Genomic DNA, 22,138 nt, shown 5'->3' with positions numbered 1-22,138 from the left:
TTGGTTTGGGGTTACCATGAGGTTCACAGATAACAACAACACACACACACACAAAATTATTTTAACCTGATGATCTCTTAAGTTCAAACACATTCTAACAAGCCTGAATTTTTACCCCCTACTTCTGCCTCATGTTTAATGCTTTTGACATCATGTTTTACATCTTTTTTGTTTTGTGAATACCTTAACTATTTACTGTGGATATAGAAGACTTTACTACTTTTATTTTTTAACTTTCATACTAGCTTTATGAATGACTGGTCTACTACCTTTACTATATGTTTGCCTTTGCCAGTGAGATTTTTCCATTCGTAATTTTGATATTTCTAATAGTGGTCTTTTTTCACTTAGAGAAATCCCTTTAACATTTTTTGAAAGCTGGTTTAGTGGTGTTGAACTCTCTTAGTTTTTGCTTGTCTGTAAACTCTTTATCTCTCCTTCAAAACTGAATGATAGCCTTGCCAAGCAGAGTGTTCTTTGTTGTAGGTTTTTTCCTTTATCACTTTGAATTTAATGTGTCACTCCCTTCTGACCTGCAGAGTTTCTGCTGAAAAGTCAGCTGAGAATCTTATGGAAGTTCCCTTGTACATATCTAGTTGCTTTTCTCTTGCTGTTTTTAAGATTCTCTAACTTCAATTTTTGACATTTTTATTATAATACGTCTTGGTATGAACCTTGGTTTCTCTTTCTTTTTCCAGGTTAGGAAAGTTTTCAGCTATTATTTCTTCAAATAAGTTCTCTGCTCCTTTCCCTCTTTTCTTCTTCTGGGATCCCTAGAATGTGAATGTTAGTACACTTGATATTGCCTTAGGGGTCTCTTAAACCACCCTCATTTTAAAAAATTCTTTTCTCTTTTTCCTCTTCAGCTTAGGTGATTTCCACTACTCAGTCTTCCAGTTCACTGATCCGTTCCTCTATATAACCAAATCTGTTATTATTTCTTTCTAGTGTGTTTTTAATTTCAGTTATTGTATTCTTCAGCTCTGTTTGGTTCTCCTTTGTTTTCTAACTCTTTATTAAAATTCTTACTGTGTTCTTCCATCCCTCTCCTGTGTTCATTGAGCATCTTTACGATTATTACCTTAAACTCTTTATCAGTAGCCTGTGTATCTTCTCTTTAATTTTTCTTGTGAGGTTTTGTCTTGTTCCTTTGTTTGGAACATAGTCCTCTGCTTCTGTTTGCCTAGTTCTCTGTGTTTATTTGTAAGTATTAGGTAGATCAGCTATGTTTCCTGAATTTGGGAGGAGTGGCCTTATGTAAGAGACATCCTATGGGACCCAGCAGCACACCCCTCTGGGCAGCAGAGCTATATGCTCTAGGCATGCCCCCTATGTGGGCTGTGTGGGTCCTTCTGTTGTGGCAAGGCTGACCACTGTGGGTGTGCTGGTGGGTAGGCATGGCCTCTGGCCCAGTTGGTTGCTAGGACCTTACTGGTGCAGGGTCCCAGGGCTGGTGCTGGTCTCCTGGTGGGCAGGGCCAGGTTCAAAGGCAGCTAGCTATGGGGATCAGGGAAGCCTGGGGTTGGTGCTAGCACACTGGTGGGCAGATAAGCCCCCAGCACTAATAGGGTAGCGGGAGGACTCCAAAATGGTGCTTGTCAGCATTGATGTCCTAGTGGTAGAAGAAACTCCCAAATACAGCTGTTGCCATCTATATCTTTAGGGGGACTACCAGTTGTCTCCTGCCACTCCAAGAGGTTCTGCAAGATCAGCAGGTGGGTTCCTTTCAAATTACTGGCTCTGTGCTAGGATTTGGACTATGTGAGATTTTGCACACGCCCCGTTAAGAGCAGAGTCTCTGTTTCCTACAGCTCTCTGGCTCTCTTGTATGCAAGCTCAGGATGGTCTTCAAAGCCGATGTTTTGGGGGCCCATCTTCCCAGTGCAGGACCCCTCAGCTGGGGAGCCCGATACAGGGCTCAGATGCTTCACTCCTTGGGGAGAACATCTGCAATTGTAATTATCCTCCTGGTTGTGGGTCACCTACCCAGGGAGGTGGGTCTTGACTATACCATGTCTCCACCTCTCCTACCCATCTCATTGTGGTTCCTTATTTATGTCTTCAGTTGTGGAAAGTCTTTTATGCTAGCCTTCAGGTCATGTTCATAGATAGTTGAAATTTGGTGTGGCCACTGGAAGAGGTGAGCTCAAGGTCTTCAAGGCACCATCTATGCCACCTTTCCCAAGAAAGCCTTTCAAGAAGTGTTTCTTTAAGATCAAGTCCCTCATTATAATCTAGATCTCACCTTCTCCTTCCTTTTCAAGGACTTTGCTTGACTCTTCTATCTCTAACTATGGGATCCTTTTCATAAGCATCCTGTTTAAACTTTTTTGCCCCATATAAAAAAACATCAATCAATCAATAGCCAAAAAATAGAGAGACAGAAGACAGACAAATCCACTGTCAACTCATTTTCCTCCAACTACTGCTCTATCTTATCCCCCTCTTTCACAACTAAATTTCATAAATAAATTTCTCTTTCACAACTAAATTTCATAAATAAATTTATTTTTCAAACCACTCCAGCCTAGCTTCACCTCTAGTATTTTTATATTATCCTTTTTAAAATTTATTTATTTATTTATTTGGCTGCGTTGGGTCTTAGTTGCGGCACGCTGGATCTTCATTGCAGCACGTGCCTTCTTTCGTTGCAGCACTCAGGCTTCTATCTAGTTGTGGCGCCCAGGCTCCAGAGCACACAGGTTCTCTAGTTGTGGCACACAGGCTCTAAAGTGCACAGGTTCAGCATTGTGGCATGTGGGCTTAGCTGCCTTGCAGCATGTGGGATCTTAGTTCCCCGACCAGGGATTGAACCCACGTCCCCTGCATTGGAAGGTGAATTCTTAACCACTGGACCACCAGGGAAGTCCCTAAATTATCCCTTTAAAGTAATCAAACACCAACACCTAAATCCAAAGATTTCTTTAATGTAATTTCTAGGCAGTATTCTTGTTGAAACTTTCCTACTGTCTTTTAATGTTCTTTATTAATCCTTTGCCATTCCTCTTAGGGTACAAGATTTTTTAATTTGGGGGAGAAATTTCCCCCAAAAGCTGTCCTAGGCCTTCTTCTCATTCTACATGCTTCCCTTGGATGATCATATTTACTCTTTAAGGTATCAACTCCAACCATTATATCTAATAACTCTCAAATTTATATCTCTAGTCCAAACTTTTCTCCCCAAGCTATAACCACATATCTAACTCCTAATAAGACTTCTCCATTTGGAAATCTGGTGCAACATTAAAATTACCATATACAAAACTGAACTCACCTTTCTTCCCAAACCTGATCTTTAGTATTTCTATCTCAACAAGTGGCACTTTTATATCCACCCAGCTGTTCAAGTCAAAATCTGGGAGTAACCCTTTTATCATGCCCCTCCCTCATTTCTACATCCAATCACCAACTCTCTCATATAATTCTTTAATTAGTTCACTTTTTCCATCCTTTCCCTACCATCCTATTACAAAACATCAGTACCTCTATCCTGGATAACTTCAACAGTCTCTTAAGAGGACTTTAGGAATGAAAACACCACTCTGAAGTCAGAGATCTTTAAAAAAAAAAATGCACATCTGATTACATCACTCCCTTACCCTTTAATGGTTTCTACTGCCCTTAAAGCCCCCAGTTATTTTCATTTGAAATGACTAGCTTTGTGACCTCATCTCCCACCAAATTCCTTCCTTGTTTTCTGCTCTAACAGACTGACTTTTCTTTAATTCCTCAAATATACCACACTCTCTCTTATCACTAGGGCTTTCAAACATGCTATTATTCCTTTTGCTCAGAACACTTCTGACTGGTCTTTTCTTTTAATTACTATTTATCCTTCAGGCTTTCATCTTACATATTGTTTCTACAGTGAGTCCTTTCCTGTCCCTAAAATATGCCTGCATAGCACCCTGTCTTTCCCATTTTGTAACAGTTATCACACTTGTAAATTATTTGTTAGTATTTCTAAGTTTCCTTTGAGACCATTCTGTAAGTTCTTTGAAGACTGGGATCATGTCAATCTCATCCATTATTGTGTCTCCAACTGCCTGGAACAAGGTTTTGCATTTCAAGGACTAAAAACTATGGCAATATCATTAAACAGAAATAGAGAATTCCAAGGGTAAGAGTGGATTTAGGAAGCCTGGCAAAATTGTGTGGGGAATGAAAGAGGAGTCTGGTTATTTACATAAGCAGTGAAACATTAATTGAGGAATCAAGTAATATCTAATGCTTCATTTAAACTAAAACAATTTGAACAATTTTGAGTTTTTAAGAGATTAAAATCTTATTATTAATTATAACAAGTCTGCAAATGATGGTTTAAGTAAAAAGACATCTATGTATGGCTGGTTTATTTAATATTTTCAATTAAAGTTCACTTAACATTCAATAAAATATTCACTGGGTACCTTATGACATGACAAGACTATGTTATATACTAGACAGTGATTAGTTTGCAAAGACTATTTAATGACTATTTCTATTAACTATATATATAGAAATGATGGTATATTAACTAAGAGTAGGTTCTAAAGTCAGTTTGCCTGGATCCAAATCCTGGTTCCACTACTTGCTAGGCATATGATCTCGGGCAAATGAAATTACTTCTATTCTTTCTCCTTCATTTCTTATTTGTAAAATGGGGATAGTAATAGTACATATTGCCAAGGACTGTTTTGAGTATGAGTTAACATGGAAATTATTTAGCCTAACACTTGGTACACGAAGACCACCCAATGAATGTTAATAGTTATCATGATACTTATATGATATAATTTGAAACTTAAGTACCTGAAGTAGAAAATTTCCTTCAATAAATAATAACACATAAAGTTTAGTCCTATAGTCTTACCAGAACTGAAGATAAAGGTATAAAGGGATATAAAGGCATAAAGAGAAATGAAGGGAGAGAAATAAAAAGGAATCATAAAAGAGAGAAAGAGATACCAGTGAAAAAATATATTTATGCTATATATAGAGAGGCATAAACAGGTACCCGACAATGGGCAGGAAATCCGTCATTCCTGATTTACAAGTCGTGTTGTTAAATATATTCAAAATAATTCTACATATTTTCAGAGAAGACAAGCATAGTTATGAATAGCTCTATATGTAATTACATAAGAAATAATAGTTTTGAATAACTATTAGAAAGTATAGCTTTTTCTATGGGAACCTCAGCTTAATTTTAAAAAATGATTTGTATTCTGTTTATGATCTGTGTAACAGAGAAACTAAAAAAAAATGACCACATGGATTTCTAGGGAGCTTCTTTTGTGAAAAATAATATGTACATGTGCTCTGGCTAAACTTTTGTTCTCCTAGTGCAAAGCAATGCTCCTAAAACCTGTATTGTCTTGGAAAAGATCAAACTCTCACTACAGAAGCTGAGGTCTAGGGAGGAAACACTTATGGATTTCAGGAGGAAAAAGGCACAGATGTGATTCTAATTGTAGATACCTCTTAATAACTTTAAGCAAACCAACTAAGAAAACAAAATGTTACAGTGCTAAGAAGAACAGTAATCCTAGTTCCTTCCCAAAACTAGGATTAAGAAAAGTATCAGTTGGTAATTATGAGGAGGACAAGTATAGTTTACACTGCTAATTAATCTTTGTTACTAAATCTATTTTAACTAACTTAAAGAGTGAATTAAAAAACAAAGTCTAAGGCCACATTAAACATTTATTTTCAAATATTAGACTGCAAGCATTCCTTACCTCAAAGTCATCATCATCTCCTTCGGTGTAATGTGCATGGTTGTCTGGATTATTCACTTTGTCCAACAGTTCAACTGCTAGGGCCCTAGAGAGACCTGGCTGTCCTACAAATGTATGCTAAGTAAAAACAAAACAAAACAAAACTTCATGAGTATGCTTTTATATCTATGGCTCATAGAAACTGCTATTTGATCTTTTCCATTCAGTAACTATAAGAGACAAGCATATGGAAGCCTACTAATGCAAATAAATTAGAGAATGTATTAGTAAAAATATTAATCAGAGAATTCATAATTATAAAGCTAAAGAACCATTGTGAGGTAAATTTATAACATGAATAATTTCTCTATTTAAAGTTAACCAATCCATGTTAGGTTGTCAAATTACAACCTTGGCTGTAACAATGACATTTATTATGCATGTCATTATAATAATATGCAAATGAATACTGAGGTACAGTCCATATCACAATAAGAAAAAAGCATCTATATTTGCATATATTTAATTCAATAAAATTATGTTAATATAGAAAGATACATAATTAAATTTTTTAACACTTAAATAAAGTTTTCTTAGATTGTTATAATCAACTTTTTCTAATATAAAAGTATTTTATAAAGACATGCACACATAAGAGCATTCTATAAATTTACATAAGAAGTCAAGAAAAGCAATTAATTTTATTTATTTTTTAAACATCTTTATTAGAGTATAATTGTTTTACAATCGTATGTTAGATTCTGCTGTACAACAAAGTGATTCTGCTATACATATACATATATTCTCATATCTCCTCCCTCTTGCGTCTCCCTCCCACCCTCCCTATCCCACCCCTCTACGTGGACACAAAGCATTGAGCCGATCTCCCCATGCTATGCAGTTAAAGCAATTAATTTTAGATGAAAGCAACATTTTTAGAGTTTTCTCCAAGGCAGGGGTTGGCAAACTATTGTCCATGGGCAAAATCTGGTGCACTGCCTCCTCTGTAAATAAAGTTTTATTGGTTGTTAAAGCCATACCCTTCATGTATACTGTCTATGGCTGCTTTTGTGCTACCACGGCAAAACTGAGGAGATGCAGCAGAGACTGTATGGCCCACAAAGCCTAAAATATATACTATTTGGCTCATTACAGAATGTTTGCTGACCCCTGCTGTAAGAGATCACTAACATTTTTATATTAAAAATCTAAATACTATTGTTCCAGTGATATGTCTAATTACTGCATGACTACAGAAAATACTCCTATAAATTCAATGACTTACAGTCAGAAGTCTTTCAGCGGTTGGTCTTTTTTTGGGGTTTTTGGTTAGTGCTATTTTGACAAAATTATGGAATGTTGATGACCTTCAAATAAAAAGACACGTACAAAAATATTTCACTAATATTAGTTCTTTGGTGTTACTAAATAAAATTAACTTACAAGCAGTTAGAAAGACTGAAACACATGATTTTTTTTTCTTTGGCCTCTTAGCTCTATATAAGCCAAAAAACTAAACCCAAAGCACAGTATATTCCTTGGAGAATATACCAGCTTCATCTCTTAAGTAAAATGCAATAAGTTAACAGAACACTAATATATAACCTCTAAAACATACACTAAAAACTAGAAATGGGTAGGTGTGTCATCTATAAGGTTTATAACCTTGTGTTCTAGGTACCACTTAGGAGTCAAAATGACCTTTTCTCATTGCCTAATTTATACAGTATGTAAATGTTTTGTTATATCCAAATTGTTGGGTGGCAATGAGGTAGGGTGAGTAATATAAAGAGACTGTTTAAACCCTTAAAAAGTCACTGAATTTCTCAGGAACATGGTCAAAGAAGAGGGAGTGATCTTTGTAAACAGATGAGTTTTCCTGCTACCTGTATTGATGAAATGCGGAAAGGAAGAAGATATAAATTAAAGGAATCTGGGAATTCTCTGGCGGTCCAGTGGTTAGGACTTGGCACTTTCACTGCAGTGGGCCCAGGTTTGATCCCTGGTCAGGAAACAAAGATCCCGCAAGCTGAGCGGCCAAAAAATTAATTAATCAATTAAGGGAATCATATTTTGATTATGAACTAAAGGCAAAGAGAGGTACTGCTGAGAATCCACTGGAGGAGGGACTGGGCAAGAACCAAAGAGAATAACCTTGGGCTTCCCTGGTGGTGCAGTGGTTGAGAGTCCGCCTGCCAATGCAGGGGACACAGGTTTGTGTCCCGGTCCGGGAAGATCCCACATGCCGCGGAGCGGCTGGGCCCGTGAGCCATGGCCGCTGAGCCTGCGCGTCTGGAGCCTGTGCTCCGCAACGGGAGAAGCCACAACAGTGAGAGGCCCGCGTACCGCAAAAAAAAAAAAAAAAAGAATAACCTTAATCATTACCAATGACAGCAACGACACAGCAGTTCTCTTCAGAGAAATCAAATCACTACATTACATTTGGTAGCTTGTGGCACACATATCATGGAGTGAGAAGGTACCTGAGACTGGCAAAGGTACTCCAATGGTAATGACTGTTCTGGAATCTGACTATGAACGCAGCTGTTTTAGCTAACAGTCATTCATTCCTGAATGAATATTCAGTCATTCCTGCCACAAAGTCCTCCAGTTCCAGTTTAGGAACTTAGGCTAACAACGAATAGGAAGAAACCCACGTCAATACAAAGGAACACAGCTAGCAGAAGGATACAAACTCCTAATTACTTCTACAGTGTGATTTGCCTTTCATTCCTGGCATTATCCCCAGAATGGCCTGGCTCCTAAATAATACTATCTACATACAGACAGGCTAATAAACATAAAAAAGTGGTTTAGAACTTGTACTGGGGACAGGCCTCTTAGAATCGGAAATAAGATATGGACTGTCTCCCCAGAAAAAATGAATACACATAAAGAATTCTGGGGGCTCATGGATTTCTCAAGATCTCCCAAGAGATCCATGTAATCTAGATGAAGAAATACTGAATTTAAGAATTTGGAAACTTTTATTTCCACGGCTTCTTTTATTAAATGTATGGAAAGACATTACCAGAAAAACAATTTTCAGTTTTTCCCATCTAATTGAAGACGTCCTTACGGACTATAATAGGCGAACTGCTTTACTTTGTACGAGAAACAAAAGATTAGGATGCAAATAAGTAATAACCTTTTGAGTGTTAGGGAAAGAAGTAGAGAAAAGCCAGTAGGGATTGATCTTAAATGTCACTGTATCTGGGAAACCTTCTCCTATTACTTCTCATGGAAGTCAACATGTAATTAATGGAAGTAAAGGAATACAGGGCAAAATATGAATCTCCAAAATCTTAATATATTCATTTCAAATCATTTCCTCACCACACCTCCTATTCAAGCTGCCAAAAACTAATAAAATGCTCAGAGTTTTATGAGAGAAGTACATTATAAAGGAACACTGACCAGAAAATAAACCTAGATCCTTGCAATAGCTCTGCAAGTAAATTAGATGTGTAACTTCACAAAACTGTTTAATGCCTCTGGGTTTCAGTTTCATCACTTTTAAAATAAGGGAATTGAACCTCTGTCCCTTTCAGCCATAAAACACTATAAATCTCTATATATTCTATAACTCACCATTTTGTTTTGTCCTTTAGTTTCGGAGGCTGAAAATTACTTTTTGACATTAAGAAGAGGGCCCTGGAATAAAAATTTCAGTTAAAGAGCAATACAAAACACTTTTATTATTACATTTAATAATCAGAATCATATTCTGTAATGAATTTATGCAAGATTACTACATATGTAGGTACTCATGACAACTGATATGGAATATGGAAATTAATACTTTATATTTTGGATACCTTAAGAAAAATTTCTCCTGGTTACAGAAAGGATCTTTAAGTTTCCAACAAGCTCTTATTCACATGGCAAAGCACCAAATGTTTGAGAAGGTTTTTATTACCATACCATTACATATATAACTAGTGTTATATCTTAAGCACAAGTCTATATAATTGTGTATCATTCTGTAACACACAGAGATGATACTACTCTAACATTAGGTTGTATGTTTAACCAAAGATTAGCCTCTACAATTATTTTGGGTGAATAGGCAAATTATACCCACTTCCTAGTCTGTCCCCTTTTGGACAATAATTTTCCACACTCTCTTGTTATGAATGATACAGAAATCAACCTACAAGAGGACTTTCCTTCTCGATGAATTGACCTTTGACCAATTTTTTTTAATGGACTATGGGGCTAGATGGATGGAGGATTTAAGAAGGAAGTTTTATTTCAGTATTTCCTACAAAACCCCATATTTCCAAGTAAACTTCTTAGTCTTTTTTTTTAAATACAAAAGATATTTTCTCTTTTTAAAAATTAAATGATTCATATATAAAGGAAAACCTTAAAAGAAAAAAAGTCTGATTCCTCCCACCTTAAGACATTATTTAAAATGTTCTGCTTTTCTTTTCAGTCTTTATCTAAATATTAACCAATTACTAAATTATTCTAATTATAATAGGTAATATTATGTTCTGCTTTTTTCACTAATAATCAGTTTTCCATGTTGCTTTGGTTTATATATATATATATATATATATATATATATATATATATATATATATATATATATTAGCTGCCCTTAACTGCTAAATAATTTGCTTAACAATTCACCAACGAATGGACATTTAGATTCTTCCTTATAATCCCTAAGTGAATAATTCTTAGCTTTTTCTTTTCTTGAATTATTTCTTAAGTATAACTTTCCCAATAGTGGAATCAGTGCAACATTTTTATTGCCCATAACAAATAACATCTAAATTATTTTCCTGAAGGCCTGTACTTAACAGCATTTCAGCTAAAAGCAGATATCTTTTAACTTATATATCTTTAGGTACTTGTGAGGTTAAATAGTTTCCCATGTTTCTTTAGTATCTGGTACTTGCCCATAAACAATTTATCTTTTGCTCTTAGAGTCTTTGAATGAGTTATCTATGTAATATATAGTAATCTGCTGTCTATCATATGTTAGGAGAATACTGTCTCTATTTTGTTGATTTTCTTTTTAACTTTATACTATTTACATTAAAAGTTTAAATTTTAGCCCAATTTATTTTTTCCTTCAAAATATTAAAAACCCCTTCACAGTCTCTCAAATATTTTTTTCTGAGATAATATACTCTAAAATATAAATGATTATACTAAGCATCTACCTGCTCCTTATCCCTAGACAAAGTAAAAAGAAATAAAATCAAATGAGGATAGAAAAAAACCCTCATTTGCATTCTATCATCTGTTTATAGATCCACTTAGGACAAAAAAACCCATTTTTAATTAACAGAAGAATAAGTAAAGACTTAAAAAGACTTTTTTAAACGATAACTGCTATATCCTAGTATGATTTTTAAAGGAAATTTGTTTTACGCTTCAGACAGTATAGATGATTCACTCTATGTTGTCTTAGAAGTAGCAATACAAGAGAGATCAGGTTTTAGATGAGATTATCCTTAAATCCCTCAGAACACTTTCACTATTTCAACATATTTTAAAATGAGCTTGGAATACCCAGGTTATGAGTATTTCACTCTCCCTGAAGACCTTACTAGTCACTGCATAATTGTAAATACTGAGAACACCTCATGGGATGAAGATCAAACATAGGTGGCTGAAGCTCTCCAAGTTCAATTGCTGTTATTCCTACTGCCCAGATATCACAGAGTTGGTTGTAGCCACCATTCTTTTCTACTGCTGCAACTTCTGGGGCCATCCTAGAAGGAATCAATTAATATAACATTTTTATTTTTAAAAAATGATATGAAATCTGTTCTTTGTTATATTCACTAGACTTCTTGGAGGGAAAGAGGCTGAGAGGCATTTACTAGGAAAGAAGAAACTTTACTAGAAAAGACTTAATATAAGACGACATATATACACAGATACACACACTCTTTTAAAACTTATTATTTAAAAATCTTGAATCTTCTCCTCTGAATACTGTTGCTCTGAGGAAAAACTGTGTTGTCTTACTTTAGTTTCTGTTTTGTGAATCTTGTTTTATAACATGGGAAAAGAAAAAGAACACCTAAATCTCTGTGAAGGTCAGAGAAAAGCTCCCAAAGGAGGAGAGATTTATAGAATGAATTAGCAGGGAGCTAAGGGGGCTTGAGGAACCTGGACATTTTAGTCAGAGGAATCAAGTACAAATGCAGGGGGATAGGAGAGCACTGAACACCTGGAAAGGTGATAGGACAGTGCTACTCAATATATGATCTACAGACAGGTAGGGCCATAAACAGCTTGTTATCAGTCTGTGATAAGTGCAGAAACTGAGAGTGGGTATTCTCATCCAGATAAATGGTCATTTTTTAGTAGCTTATTTTTAATTTATTTTATAAATGTATGTCTGTGATGGACAGAAAATGAAAAAAAATAAAACAAGGTCATTCATCACAGTTTGAGAGGGTCTAGAATGTATTCAGAAAATAAACCTCAGAGACAGAGGCTAGATAATGTATGGTCTACTGATTATATAAGGAAGTTTAGACTTTACTGTAAAAATGAAAGATTTAATTATGATATAAAACTCATGGCAACATAAAGGATAGTGTGAGAAGAGGTGAAACCAGAATCAGGTAGATGAGTTAGCAGCCTATCTGAAAAACACAAGGGAAAAATAAAGGACGTTTCAAAGGCAGTGGCAGGGGGCATAGAATGAAAGGGGCTGACTGAAGAGACTGATTTGAGTATAAAATGCTTGTGGATACTGAATTAGTGCTATTATCAAACAACTGTTGAGTATATATAAGACTGAAGGTCAATTGAGTAGCTGAGTTGGAGTTATCTATTTGGGAGTCGATGGTGTATAATGATGTCATCTGAAGTTATAAAGCATAGGTGATATTGCTCAGGGGAAATACACTTTTATTTTTTGAATGTTTATAATTTTTAAATTATTTTTAATTTATGTTGAATATCCACAAGGTAGAAGTTGTTTTTATGTGCAGTTAGGTTACACAAACTTATATAACACAATGTTTCTCAACTTAAGTGTGGTTAAGGATATAAAACACCTATATCAAAAATGCAACATGTAGACGTACATGCTACATGCAAGTACTACATATGGGTATAGGATTAAAGAGAAGAAAATGATCACCATGGAACAAGATGATTACAGGCAAGTTTCACAGAGTAAGGAAGTTGAGCTGGAATCCAGAGGAAACATAGATTTCATCTCCTGTGCCCACTAGAATCAGTGGTGGCTAACTGAGCGCCAAACTGACCAGGACTGTTGTCAACAGTCATGAGCCTATCCACTGACCATTCATCTTTTACAAATGATTTTTAATATCAGCAACTTATCCCATTGACTTGAATGACTGTACATAATTTCTTTATAATTCCTGTTACATATGCATACTTTCTCTCAATTTTTCATTATTAAAGTAATGTGATAAAACTTTTCATATATCAATTTATGCCCCTCTGATAAATTACTACAAGCAGAATTGAGACTAAAGAACATAAACATTGCTTAAGGTTTCTGAAAAACATTACTGCCAAATTATCCTTCAAAACTGTTCTACTAATTTCCACTTTCACTGTCAAATATTTAGTGATAGTCATAGGTATTACCTATGATTCCAAATATTTTTTAATTTGATAGAAAAGAATATCATTGTTTATTTAATGTACAGTTTTGGTCATCATTGGGGGAAACAATTTTCATATTTTATGAGATTTCATATATTTTAATAACTGCTTCTAATTATCAGAAACATTCTTTTTATTGAATTGTTAAGAACTTATATATTAACGATATTAAAACCTAATTTGTCATATTTTATTTCTTGATTTGTTACTTGCCTTTTACTTTTTTTTAAGCTGGTGGACGTATAGAAGCCTTAAATTTTCATGTAGTTAAAACTATCAAACAAATCTAGCAATGTTTTATGCTTTTATGCCAAGAAAGGCTTACTCAACTCTTGAAGCAGTCAGTCACTGACAGTTCTTTTGGTTTCATCTTTATATTTAACTATTTCCATACACAACTTCTGAAAATCGAAGTGAGAATTTTTAATGTATAACTTGTGAATTTTTTTTTTAAAGAAAAAGTATTAGCAATGTGAGTTTTAAAACTTTATATAGGGCTTCCCTGATGGCACAGTGGTTAAGAGTCCGCCTGCCAATGCAGGGGACACGGGTGTGAGCCCTGGTCCGGGAAGATCCCACATGCCGCGAAGTAACTGAGCACCACAACTACTGAGCCTGCACTCTAGAGCCCACAAGCCACAACTACTGAGCCCACGTGCTACAACTACTGAAGCGTGTGTGCCTAGAGCCCGTGCTCTGCAACAAGAGAAGCCATAGCAATGAGAAGCCCACGCACCACAATGTAGAGTAGCCCCCGCTCACCACAACTAGAGAAAGTCCACGCGCAGCAACAAAGACCCAACGCAGCCCCCCCAAAAAAACAAAACAAAAAACCTTTATATAAAAACTTGCTAATGAGATTAAAAGACTGGACACATCAAATCTAGTATAAATATCATCCCTGATCAATAACTCTTTGAGGCTCCATCTACAATTTATTTTTGTGTTAGGTATGAAGTATGGAGCTACTTTAAAATTCTTTCCAAATAATAAATTATCCAAGCACTGTATATTAAAGAATCCAATCTTTCACATAAACTTTAAATGTCACTTTTATAATACTCATTAAATTATTTTTCACATTAAGGTTTATTACTATGCTTTTTATTATATTTCAATTATCTAACTTCATTAATGAAAGCAGTGTTTTAGAAAGATTATTTTGTTAGTAATAGGTAGGATGCATTAGAAGTAGGGTGGCTGGTGAGGACTAATGGTAGTGTAGGATGCATGAGTTTTAACAAGAAAGTGAAGTCCTAGATTAAAACAGAAGCAATACCAAAGAAAGGGTAATAAAATGACAAAAGATTGTAATACAATTTTCTTTTGAAAATCTCCACCTATGAGTCCTCTCAACACAGCATCCGAGGGACAGTAGGAATTATTAGCACTTTAACACAGGGAAAGCTGGGCAATGGAAATGAGTATCAAAATTCCCTAACCCAATCAGACCTATGATAGTGTCAAGGAGCATGCAAGTCTCCAGACTCCAGTCAAGTATGAACTGTATTACTAAGCAACAATGCTGATCACTAACCTTGAAGAAATAAAAATGCACAAAATACAATTATAATAATATCTTACCAATAAGGGGTTCCAATGAAAGATTTTCTCTTGGCAATGGTAGCTGTTATTTTTGCAGCCACACCAAAGTCAGCTGGTGGGGAAAAAAACAGAACAGAAAATTTTGGTTTTCAATAAAACCACCACCATTTCTATATTTTACACTCAGGGACGCCATTATTAATAATTCAGATAGTAATACTAAATGTATATATATTGAATACCTAAATCTCTTCTTACTTAGTTCAAAACATAATCATTAGAAGAAAATAACTTATTGGTATTTTATTAGAATGAAAACATACTTCACTAAGAACACAGATAATAAAAAAATTTCCATTACAAGTACCCTAAGTTGGAAAAAAAAAATCCACCTGGATTGCTTTTATTCTAACACAACCAGGTTAGAATTTTGGTGGTATTTTTCAAAGTCCCTTTTTCTATGTATAAACTTCTTTTATTGCTATTAAACATGGTTGTAAAAAACTAAAGACTCACATAGTTCATTTTTGTCATTTAACACATTAGGGGATTTTACTCTTATTCTTCTTAACTATTAATTTTGATGACTGAATAATGTTCCATAAGTTGATCTATAACAGTTTAACAGTTTTTCTACTGCTAGACCTATGTTTCCATTTTTTCCCTATTATAAATAATGTTATGATTAATACTTTAGCAAATATGGATTTTTTATCTTTAGGATTAACTTCCTTAAACTGAATAAAGTAAAATTACTGGGTCAAAAGATAAACATTATTGTGGCTCTTCATATGAATATTAAATTTGTATAATGTTATTCTCATTTAAAATTATACAAAAATTTTTTGAAAAAAAATTTTAGGAATTTGAAATAACATACCTAATTTTACATCACCATGATCTGTCAATAAAATATTTGCACCCTAAAACAAAAATACAAATACCATTAAATTAGCATCATAAAGTTCCTTTCAATAAAATTATCAATTTAAACATATTGAATTTATTATTATTATTATTCTTTTATTGAAGTGTAGTCGATTTACAGTGTTGTGCTAATCCCTGCTGTACAGCAGAGTGACTCAGTTATACACATAGAGACATTCTTTTTTTTAATATTCTTTTCCATTATGGTTTATCTTAGGATATTGAATATAGTTCCCTGTGCTATACAGTAGAACCTTATTTATCCATCCTATATATAATAGTTTGCACCTGCTAATCCCAAACTCCCAGTCCTCCCCTCACCCCCAGGCAACCACAGGTCTGTTCTCTATGCCTTTGAGTCTTAAACATATTGAGTTTAAATTGAGTTAAATAAACTTACCTTGATATCTCTATGCATTTTGCCTTTAGTATGCAAATAGGCAAGACCCTGAAGTTTAAAAAAAAAAAGTATGCATTAGCAAAACTACAAACTTTACATCTAAATTTCTAGTTAAAGATCTTATTGAATAAGAAAAACTAGAATGTCCTTTATTTGAGGGGAAAAAAACCTAGATGTGTTTCTTCTTATTAATCAATGTTTACTGTATTTTAAGACTTTTGAATTCATTTTCTGATAAAAATCAGAAATATTTTACTATGACACCTGTCACCACAATCAAGATAATGAACATATTCATCACTCCCAAAAGTTCCTCCCACACATAAACACTGATATACTCTGTTGCTATAAATACTTCCAAAATTTTCTAGAGTTTTATGTAGATGGAATCATACAGTATATTCTTTTTTATCTGGCTTCTTTCATTCACAATAATTAATCTGACATTCCTTGTTAGTGTGTTATCAATATTTCATTCTTTTTTATTACTGAGTAGCATTCCACTGTACAGATATTACAGAATTTGTTTATTTATTCACCTGTTGATAGACATTTGGGTTGCTGGGCTGTTTCCAGCTTTTGGCTATTATATATAAACCTGCTTTGAAGATTTATGTCAAGTATTTGTATGATTTTTCCCTCTTGGGTAAATACCTAGGAGTATAATGGCTGGATCAGATGGTGGAACAAGTTTAAACTTTTAGGCAACTGCCAAACTGTCTTCCAAAGCAGTTGTACTGTTTTACACTGAAACTAGCAGTGTTCTAGTTAATCCACATTCTCACCAACCTTCCAAAGGTCAGTCTTTTTAATTTTAGCCATTCTAACTGGTGTGTAGTGGTATCTCATTGTAGTTTTAATTCACACGTTTCTAATAACTAATGATATTGAGCATCTTTTTTTTTTTCTTTTTTTTTTTTTTTTTTTTTTGCGGTATGCGGGCCTCTCACTGTTGTGGCCTCTCCCGTTGCGGAGCACAGGCTCTGGACGCGCAGGCCCAGCGGCCATGGCTCACGGGCCCAGCCGCTCCGCGGCATATGGGATCCTCCCAGACCGGGGCACGAACCCGTATCCCCTGCATCGGCAGGCGGACTCTCAACCACTGCGCCACCAGGGAGGCCCTAATATTGAGCATCTTTTCCATGTCCTTATTTGCCATCTATACAGCTTCTTTGGTGAAGCATCTGTTTAAATCTTTTGTCCATTTGTTTATTTGGTGGTTGTTTTCCTATTATTGAGTTTTGAGAGTTCTTTATATACTCTGGATACAAGTCCTTAATCAGATTTATACTTTGCAAATATCTTCCTCTGGCCTGTAGCTTGTCTTTTTATTCTCTTAACAGTGTGTCTTGAAAAGCAGAAGTTTTAAATTTTGACAAAGTCAAATTTGCCAAGTTTTTCTTTTATGGATCATGCTTTTTGTGCTATGTTCGAAAAGGCTTTTATTAACTTAAGATGGAAAAATTTTCTATGTTTTCTTCTAGAAGTTCTAGTTGGAGGTTTTATATTTAGATCATGTGTCTGAACTTATAATAATAAGTTCAATTATTCCAAAACCATTTATTGAAAAACCTATCCTTTCTCCTTTGTCAAAAATCAGTAGCCATATATGCATGGAATTACTTCTGGTCTTTCTATTCTGTTCCACTGAACTACTTATTTACCCTTATGCCAATGCTTACTACTATGCTTTGTTAGTGTAGTTTTATAAGTCTTGAAATTGCTCCTGTTGGCCCTCAAATTTTTTTGTTCTTTTTCACAATTGTTTGACTATTCCAGTTCCTTTGGGTTTCTGTAGGAATTTTAGAATCAGCTTGTCAATTTCTAGAGGGGAAAAAAAGAGCTTCCTTTGATTTTGATTGGAACTGCGTTGAATCTATACGTCAATTTGGGGAGAACTGATATCTTAATTGTACTGAACTTTCTGATCCATGAATATAGGAATACTACAGATAGCAAAGCTCTCAGTTTACTTAGGTCTTCTTTTATTTCTCTAAGCAGTTTTATAGTTTTTAGTATATAGGTATTTATGCATCTTTGTCAAATATATCCCTAAGAGTATCATATTTTTGCTATTATAAATTGTATTTTTTATTTTAATTTCTGACTGTTGCTAGTGTATGGAAATCCAATTGATTTTGTATATTGATCTTGAATCTTGCAACCTTCCTAGTCTCACTCACTAGTTCTAGTAGATACTTTGTAGATTCTATTCCATTTTCTACAAAGATGGTTATGTGGTCTGTGAATAAAGGCAGTTTTAATTCTTACTTTCTAGTCTAGATGCCTTTTATTTCATTGCTTTTGCTTTTTGTCCTGGCTAAACCTCCTAGTACTATGTTAAAAAGAAGTGGTGAAAGCAGACATCTTTGCTTTGTTTGACTGGCCTTTGTGGGAAAGAATCTAGTCTTTTACCATTAAATATGATTTAGTCATAAGTTTGCCACAGGTGCTCTTTAGCAGGCTGAATGAGTTCCTTTCTTTACTCAGTATGCTAAGAATTTTTATCAGAAATAAATGTTGGATTTAGCTAAATGCATTTTTGTGTGTCTATTTAGATGATCACATGGTTTTGCTTCTCTTTTTGTTTGCTAATATAATCAATTACTTGAAATGATTTTTTTTTTTTTTTTTTTTTGCGGTATGCGGGCCTCTCACTGTTGTGGCCTCCCCCGTTGCGGAGCACAGGCTCCGGACGCGCAGGCTCCGGACGCGCAGGCTCAGCGGCCATGGCCCACGGGCCCAGCTGCTCCGCGGCACATGGGATCCTCCCAGACCGGGGCACGAACCCGTATCCCCTGCATCGGCAGGCGGACTCCCAACCACTTGCGCCACCAGGGAGGCCCCTTGAAATGATTTTTGAATGTTAAATCAACACTGCCTTCTAGCATAAACCTCACTTGTTTATGATGTATTATCTTTTTATATATTGTTGGATTACCTTTGCTATCCTTTTATTTTCCTTTTTAATTTTTGTATCTATTAAACGTTCATGAAGGATATTAGTTCACAGTTTTGTTCTTTTGTAAATTCTGATTTTGGTTTCAGAGCAATGCTGACCCATAAGATGATCTGGGAGGTATTCTCTACTCTTCAATTTTCTAGAAGAGTTTGTGTTGAATTGGCATTATTTCTTCCTTAAATGTTTGGTAGAATTTATCCATGACATCATCTGGCTTGGACTGTTCTTTGTGGGGATAGAGGACTATCCAGATGATTTCTAATTGAGCTATGATAGTTTGTGCCTTTCAAGGACACTGTCCATTTCCATTTCATCTAAACTGCAGGTTTTTTTGGTATAAAGTTGTTCATAATATTCCTTGGCTACTGAATATCATTGTCATCCTTTTAATATTTGTAGATTCTGTCATAATGCCCCTCCATTCATTCCAAATATTGGTACCTTGCATCTTCTCTTTTTATTTTTCCTGATAATCTGGTTTATCAATTTTATTGATTTTCTTAAAGAATGAGATTTTGGTTTAATTGATCTTTCTTGTATTATTCTGCTTTCTATTTCACGGATTTCCACCATGATCGTTATTATTTCCTTCCTCTGCTTACTTTGGCTTTAATTTGATCACCTTTTTCTAGCTTCTTAAGGTGGAAGTTGAGGATTTTGTTCTGTGAGTTCAACTTTTTTAGATTCTACTTATAACTGAGATTCTACACACAAATATTTGTTTTTCTGTGCCTGGCTCATTTCACTTAGCATAATGTCCTCCAGGTTCATCTGTGTTGTAACAAATGACAGGATTTCTTTTTTTATGGCTGAATAATACTCCACTGTATTTATAAACCATGCCTCTTTATCCATTCACCGGTTGACAAGACATTAGATGTGGAACTTTGTCAGCATAAGAGAATTTTAAAATTGGAACTAATATATTGGAGGTCATCCCTTCTAGAGCTTCATTTTATACTTGGGGAACTACAACCATAGATGAGATCATGGTCATATACCAGGGCCAGACTGCAAACACAAGTTTTTGTTTTGTTTTCTACCTCCATTCAGTACTCTGTCCATTACTTAAACAGGCAGTGACCTTTGGAAATTAAAACATAAAGAACACTAATCTGTCAACAATTTTCTGCTCTGAGTCCATGATTAGGTTTCTATTTTATATGGATATAAAAAAAAGCAAATTTCTTTGTTATGTAAATATTACAGAAATATAAATTATTTATAAATATGTTTACTTTCAAATTTATCTAACAATAAAATTTTAAAGCATGTGGAAACCAACTCTTTTGGAAATGACTAGAACTTTCTCTTAAATCAGGTCAAATTCCCAATTTCTAAAATATGGAAGAGTAACATATAGAACATCAATTTCACTTCTAAACAAATTACACAATCTAGGAAATGTAGAGATAGAAGCAACAATTAACAAGTATCAGTTGTGAATTGCCAAAATAAAAAACACAGTCCCTACTACTTAATCTTGCTTCCTAAATTAAATGCCTTAAAGTATATGAACAAAATTATTAACTGCTAATTTTTTCAATCAGTAATCTTTCAAGGAACTAACAAAATAAATTGGAAGAAATGCTGCATACTCTATATACCTATTGAAGATTCATAACCTACTTTAACATACTAAAAGCTCTCACAGGATGTGAAATAAGGAAGTAAAGAAATCTCAACTTAATACGATGTTTAGAAGCTTCTAAAAAGGATTCTGATAACGACAGCACTTACTAATATTACACAGAACAAAGATTTCCAGATAACATTCTGGGTTATTGTTATGCAACTTTACTCTCATTTTGGGAGAAATGGTAAAAGAACTCATGTCTTTTGCAAAAGGACTCCTTTTACTGCGATAAAACTTGAAGGGAAAGCTTACACAAGTTGTTATAATTGAGAGGTCTGGTGATTCATTCATGAAAAACAATTCACACCTATGGCTTTCCTCAGCTTTGCAGCAATTGAGGGCTAAGCACTACAAAGTAGAACACCAAACATAACCATTGTGTATACCAGCATCAACTTAAATGAATTTCTGGGACTCATTCACAAAAGAAATAACTAGGCTTACAGAATTACGAGAGGTTAACAGAAAAATTCGGTTTACTCTTTTTCTTTGGGGCAGATCACCATTTTATCATTTTCAACTGTGAAACTAGAACTGCACTTCTATCTACATAAGCAAACATAGTACCTGTAAAGTTTCTCTGCATACATAGGCTATTTGCAATTCTGATAATGGTCCTGTAACTAGAAAGAAAAAAAGAGACCACATCGTTATACACTTGAATACAACAGATTAAAAACATTTTAAAAATGAGAAACAATTATAAAACTTCTGTATAAGTCATTGGGTGACTTCTCCTCATGAGCACATATTATTCTTATAATCAGGAAACAACAAAAAAGTAAAGTTGAAAAATTTTAAATGTACTTTAAAAATGGAAGATTTAAAACTACAATGAGGTACCACCTCACACCAGTCAGAATGGCTATCATCAAAAAATCTACAAACAATAAATGCTGGAGAGGGTGTGGAGAAAAGGGAACCCTCTTGCACTGTTGGTGGGAATGTAAATTCATAGAGCCACTATGGAGAACAGAATGGAGGTTCCTCAGAAAACTAAAAATAGAACTACCATACAACCCAGAAATCCCACTACTGGGCATATACCCTGAGAAAACCATAATTCAAAAAGAGTCATGTACCACAATGTTCATTGCAGCTCTATTTACAATAGCCAGGACATGGAAGCAAACTAAGTGTCCATCGACAGCTGAATGGATAAAGAAGATGTGGCACATATATACAATGGAATATTACTCAGCCATAGAAAGAAACAAAATTGAGTTATTTGTAGTGATGTGGATGGACCTAGAGACTGTCATACAGAGTGAAGTAAGTCAGAAAGGGAAAACCAAATACCGTATGCTAACACATATATATGGAATCAAAAAAAATGGTTCTGAAGAACCTAG

At 34.7% G+C, this 22,138-nt stretch overlaps 1 protein-coding gene across 3 annotated transcripts in view; it reads right to left on the bottom strand.

Moving 5' to 3' along the window:
• The window catches only part of MAP4K5 (mitogen-activated protein kinase kinase kinase kinase 5), a 160,149-nt gene that overhangs the window by 68,140 nt on the left and 69,871 nt on the right, over positions 1 to 22,138 (bottom strand). For all 3 annotated transcript variants that reach the window (XM_060096244.1, XM_060096242.1, XM_060096243.1), the window contains exons 6-13: positions 21,354 to 21,409; positions 16,189 to 16,236; positions 15,742 to 15,784; positions 14,901 to 14,973; positions 11,300 to 11,431; positions 9,291 to 9,353; positions 6,985 to 7,066; positions 5,721 to 5,837 (exon numbers count right to left, since the gene is read on the bottom strand). In XM_060096244.1, the coding sequence (XP_059952227.1) occupies positions 5,721 to 5,837; positions 6,985 to 7,066; positions 9,291 to 9,353; positions 11,300 to 11,431; positions 14,901 to 14,973; positions 15,742 to 15,784; positions 16,189 to 16,236; positions 21,354 to 21,409 (614 nt within the window). The remainder of the gene's footprint in view (positions 1 to 5,720; positions 5,838 to 6,984; positions 7,067 to 9,290; positions 9,354 to 11,299; positions 11,432 to 14,900; positions 14,974 to 15,741; positions 15,785 to 16,188; positions 16,237 to 21,353; positions 21,410 to 22,138) is intronic.

Source organism: Mesoplodon densirostris, chromosome 4, assembly GCF_025265405.1.
Source record: "Mesoplodon densirostris isolate mMesDen1 chromosome 4, mMesDen1 primary haplotype, whole genome shotgun sequence".
Lineage (NCBI taxonomy): Eukaryota > Metazoa > Chordata > Mammalia > Artiodactyla > Ziphiidae > Mesoplodon > Mesoplodon densirostris.
Note: the sequence above shows the minus strand (reverse complement) of the source record. Positions and strands in the feature narration are given on the sequence as shown.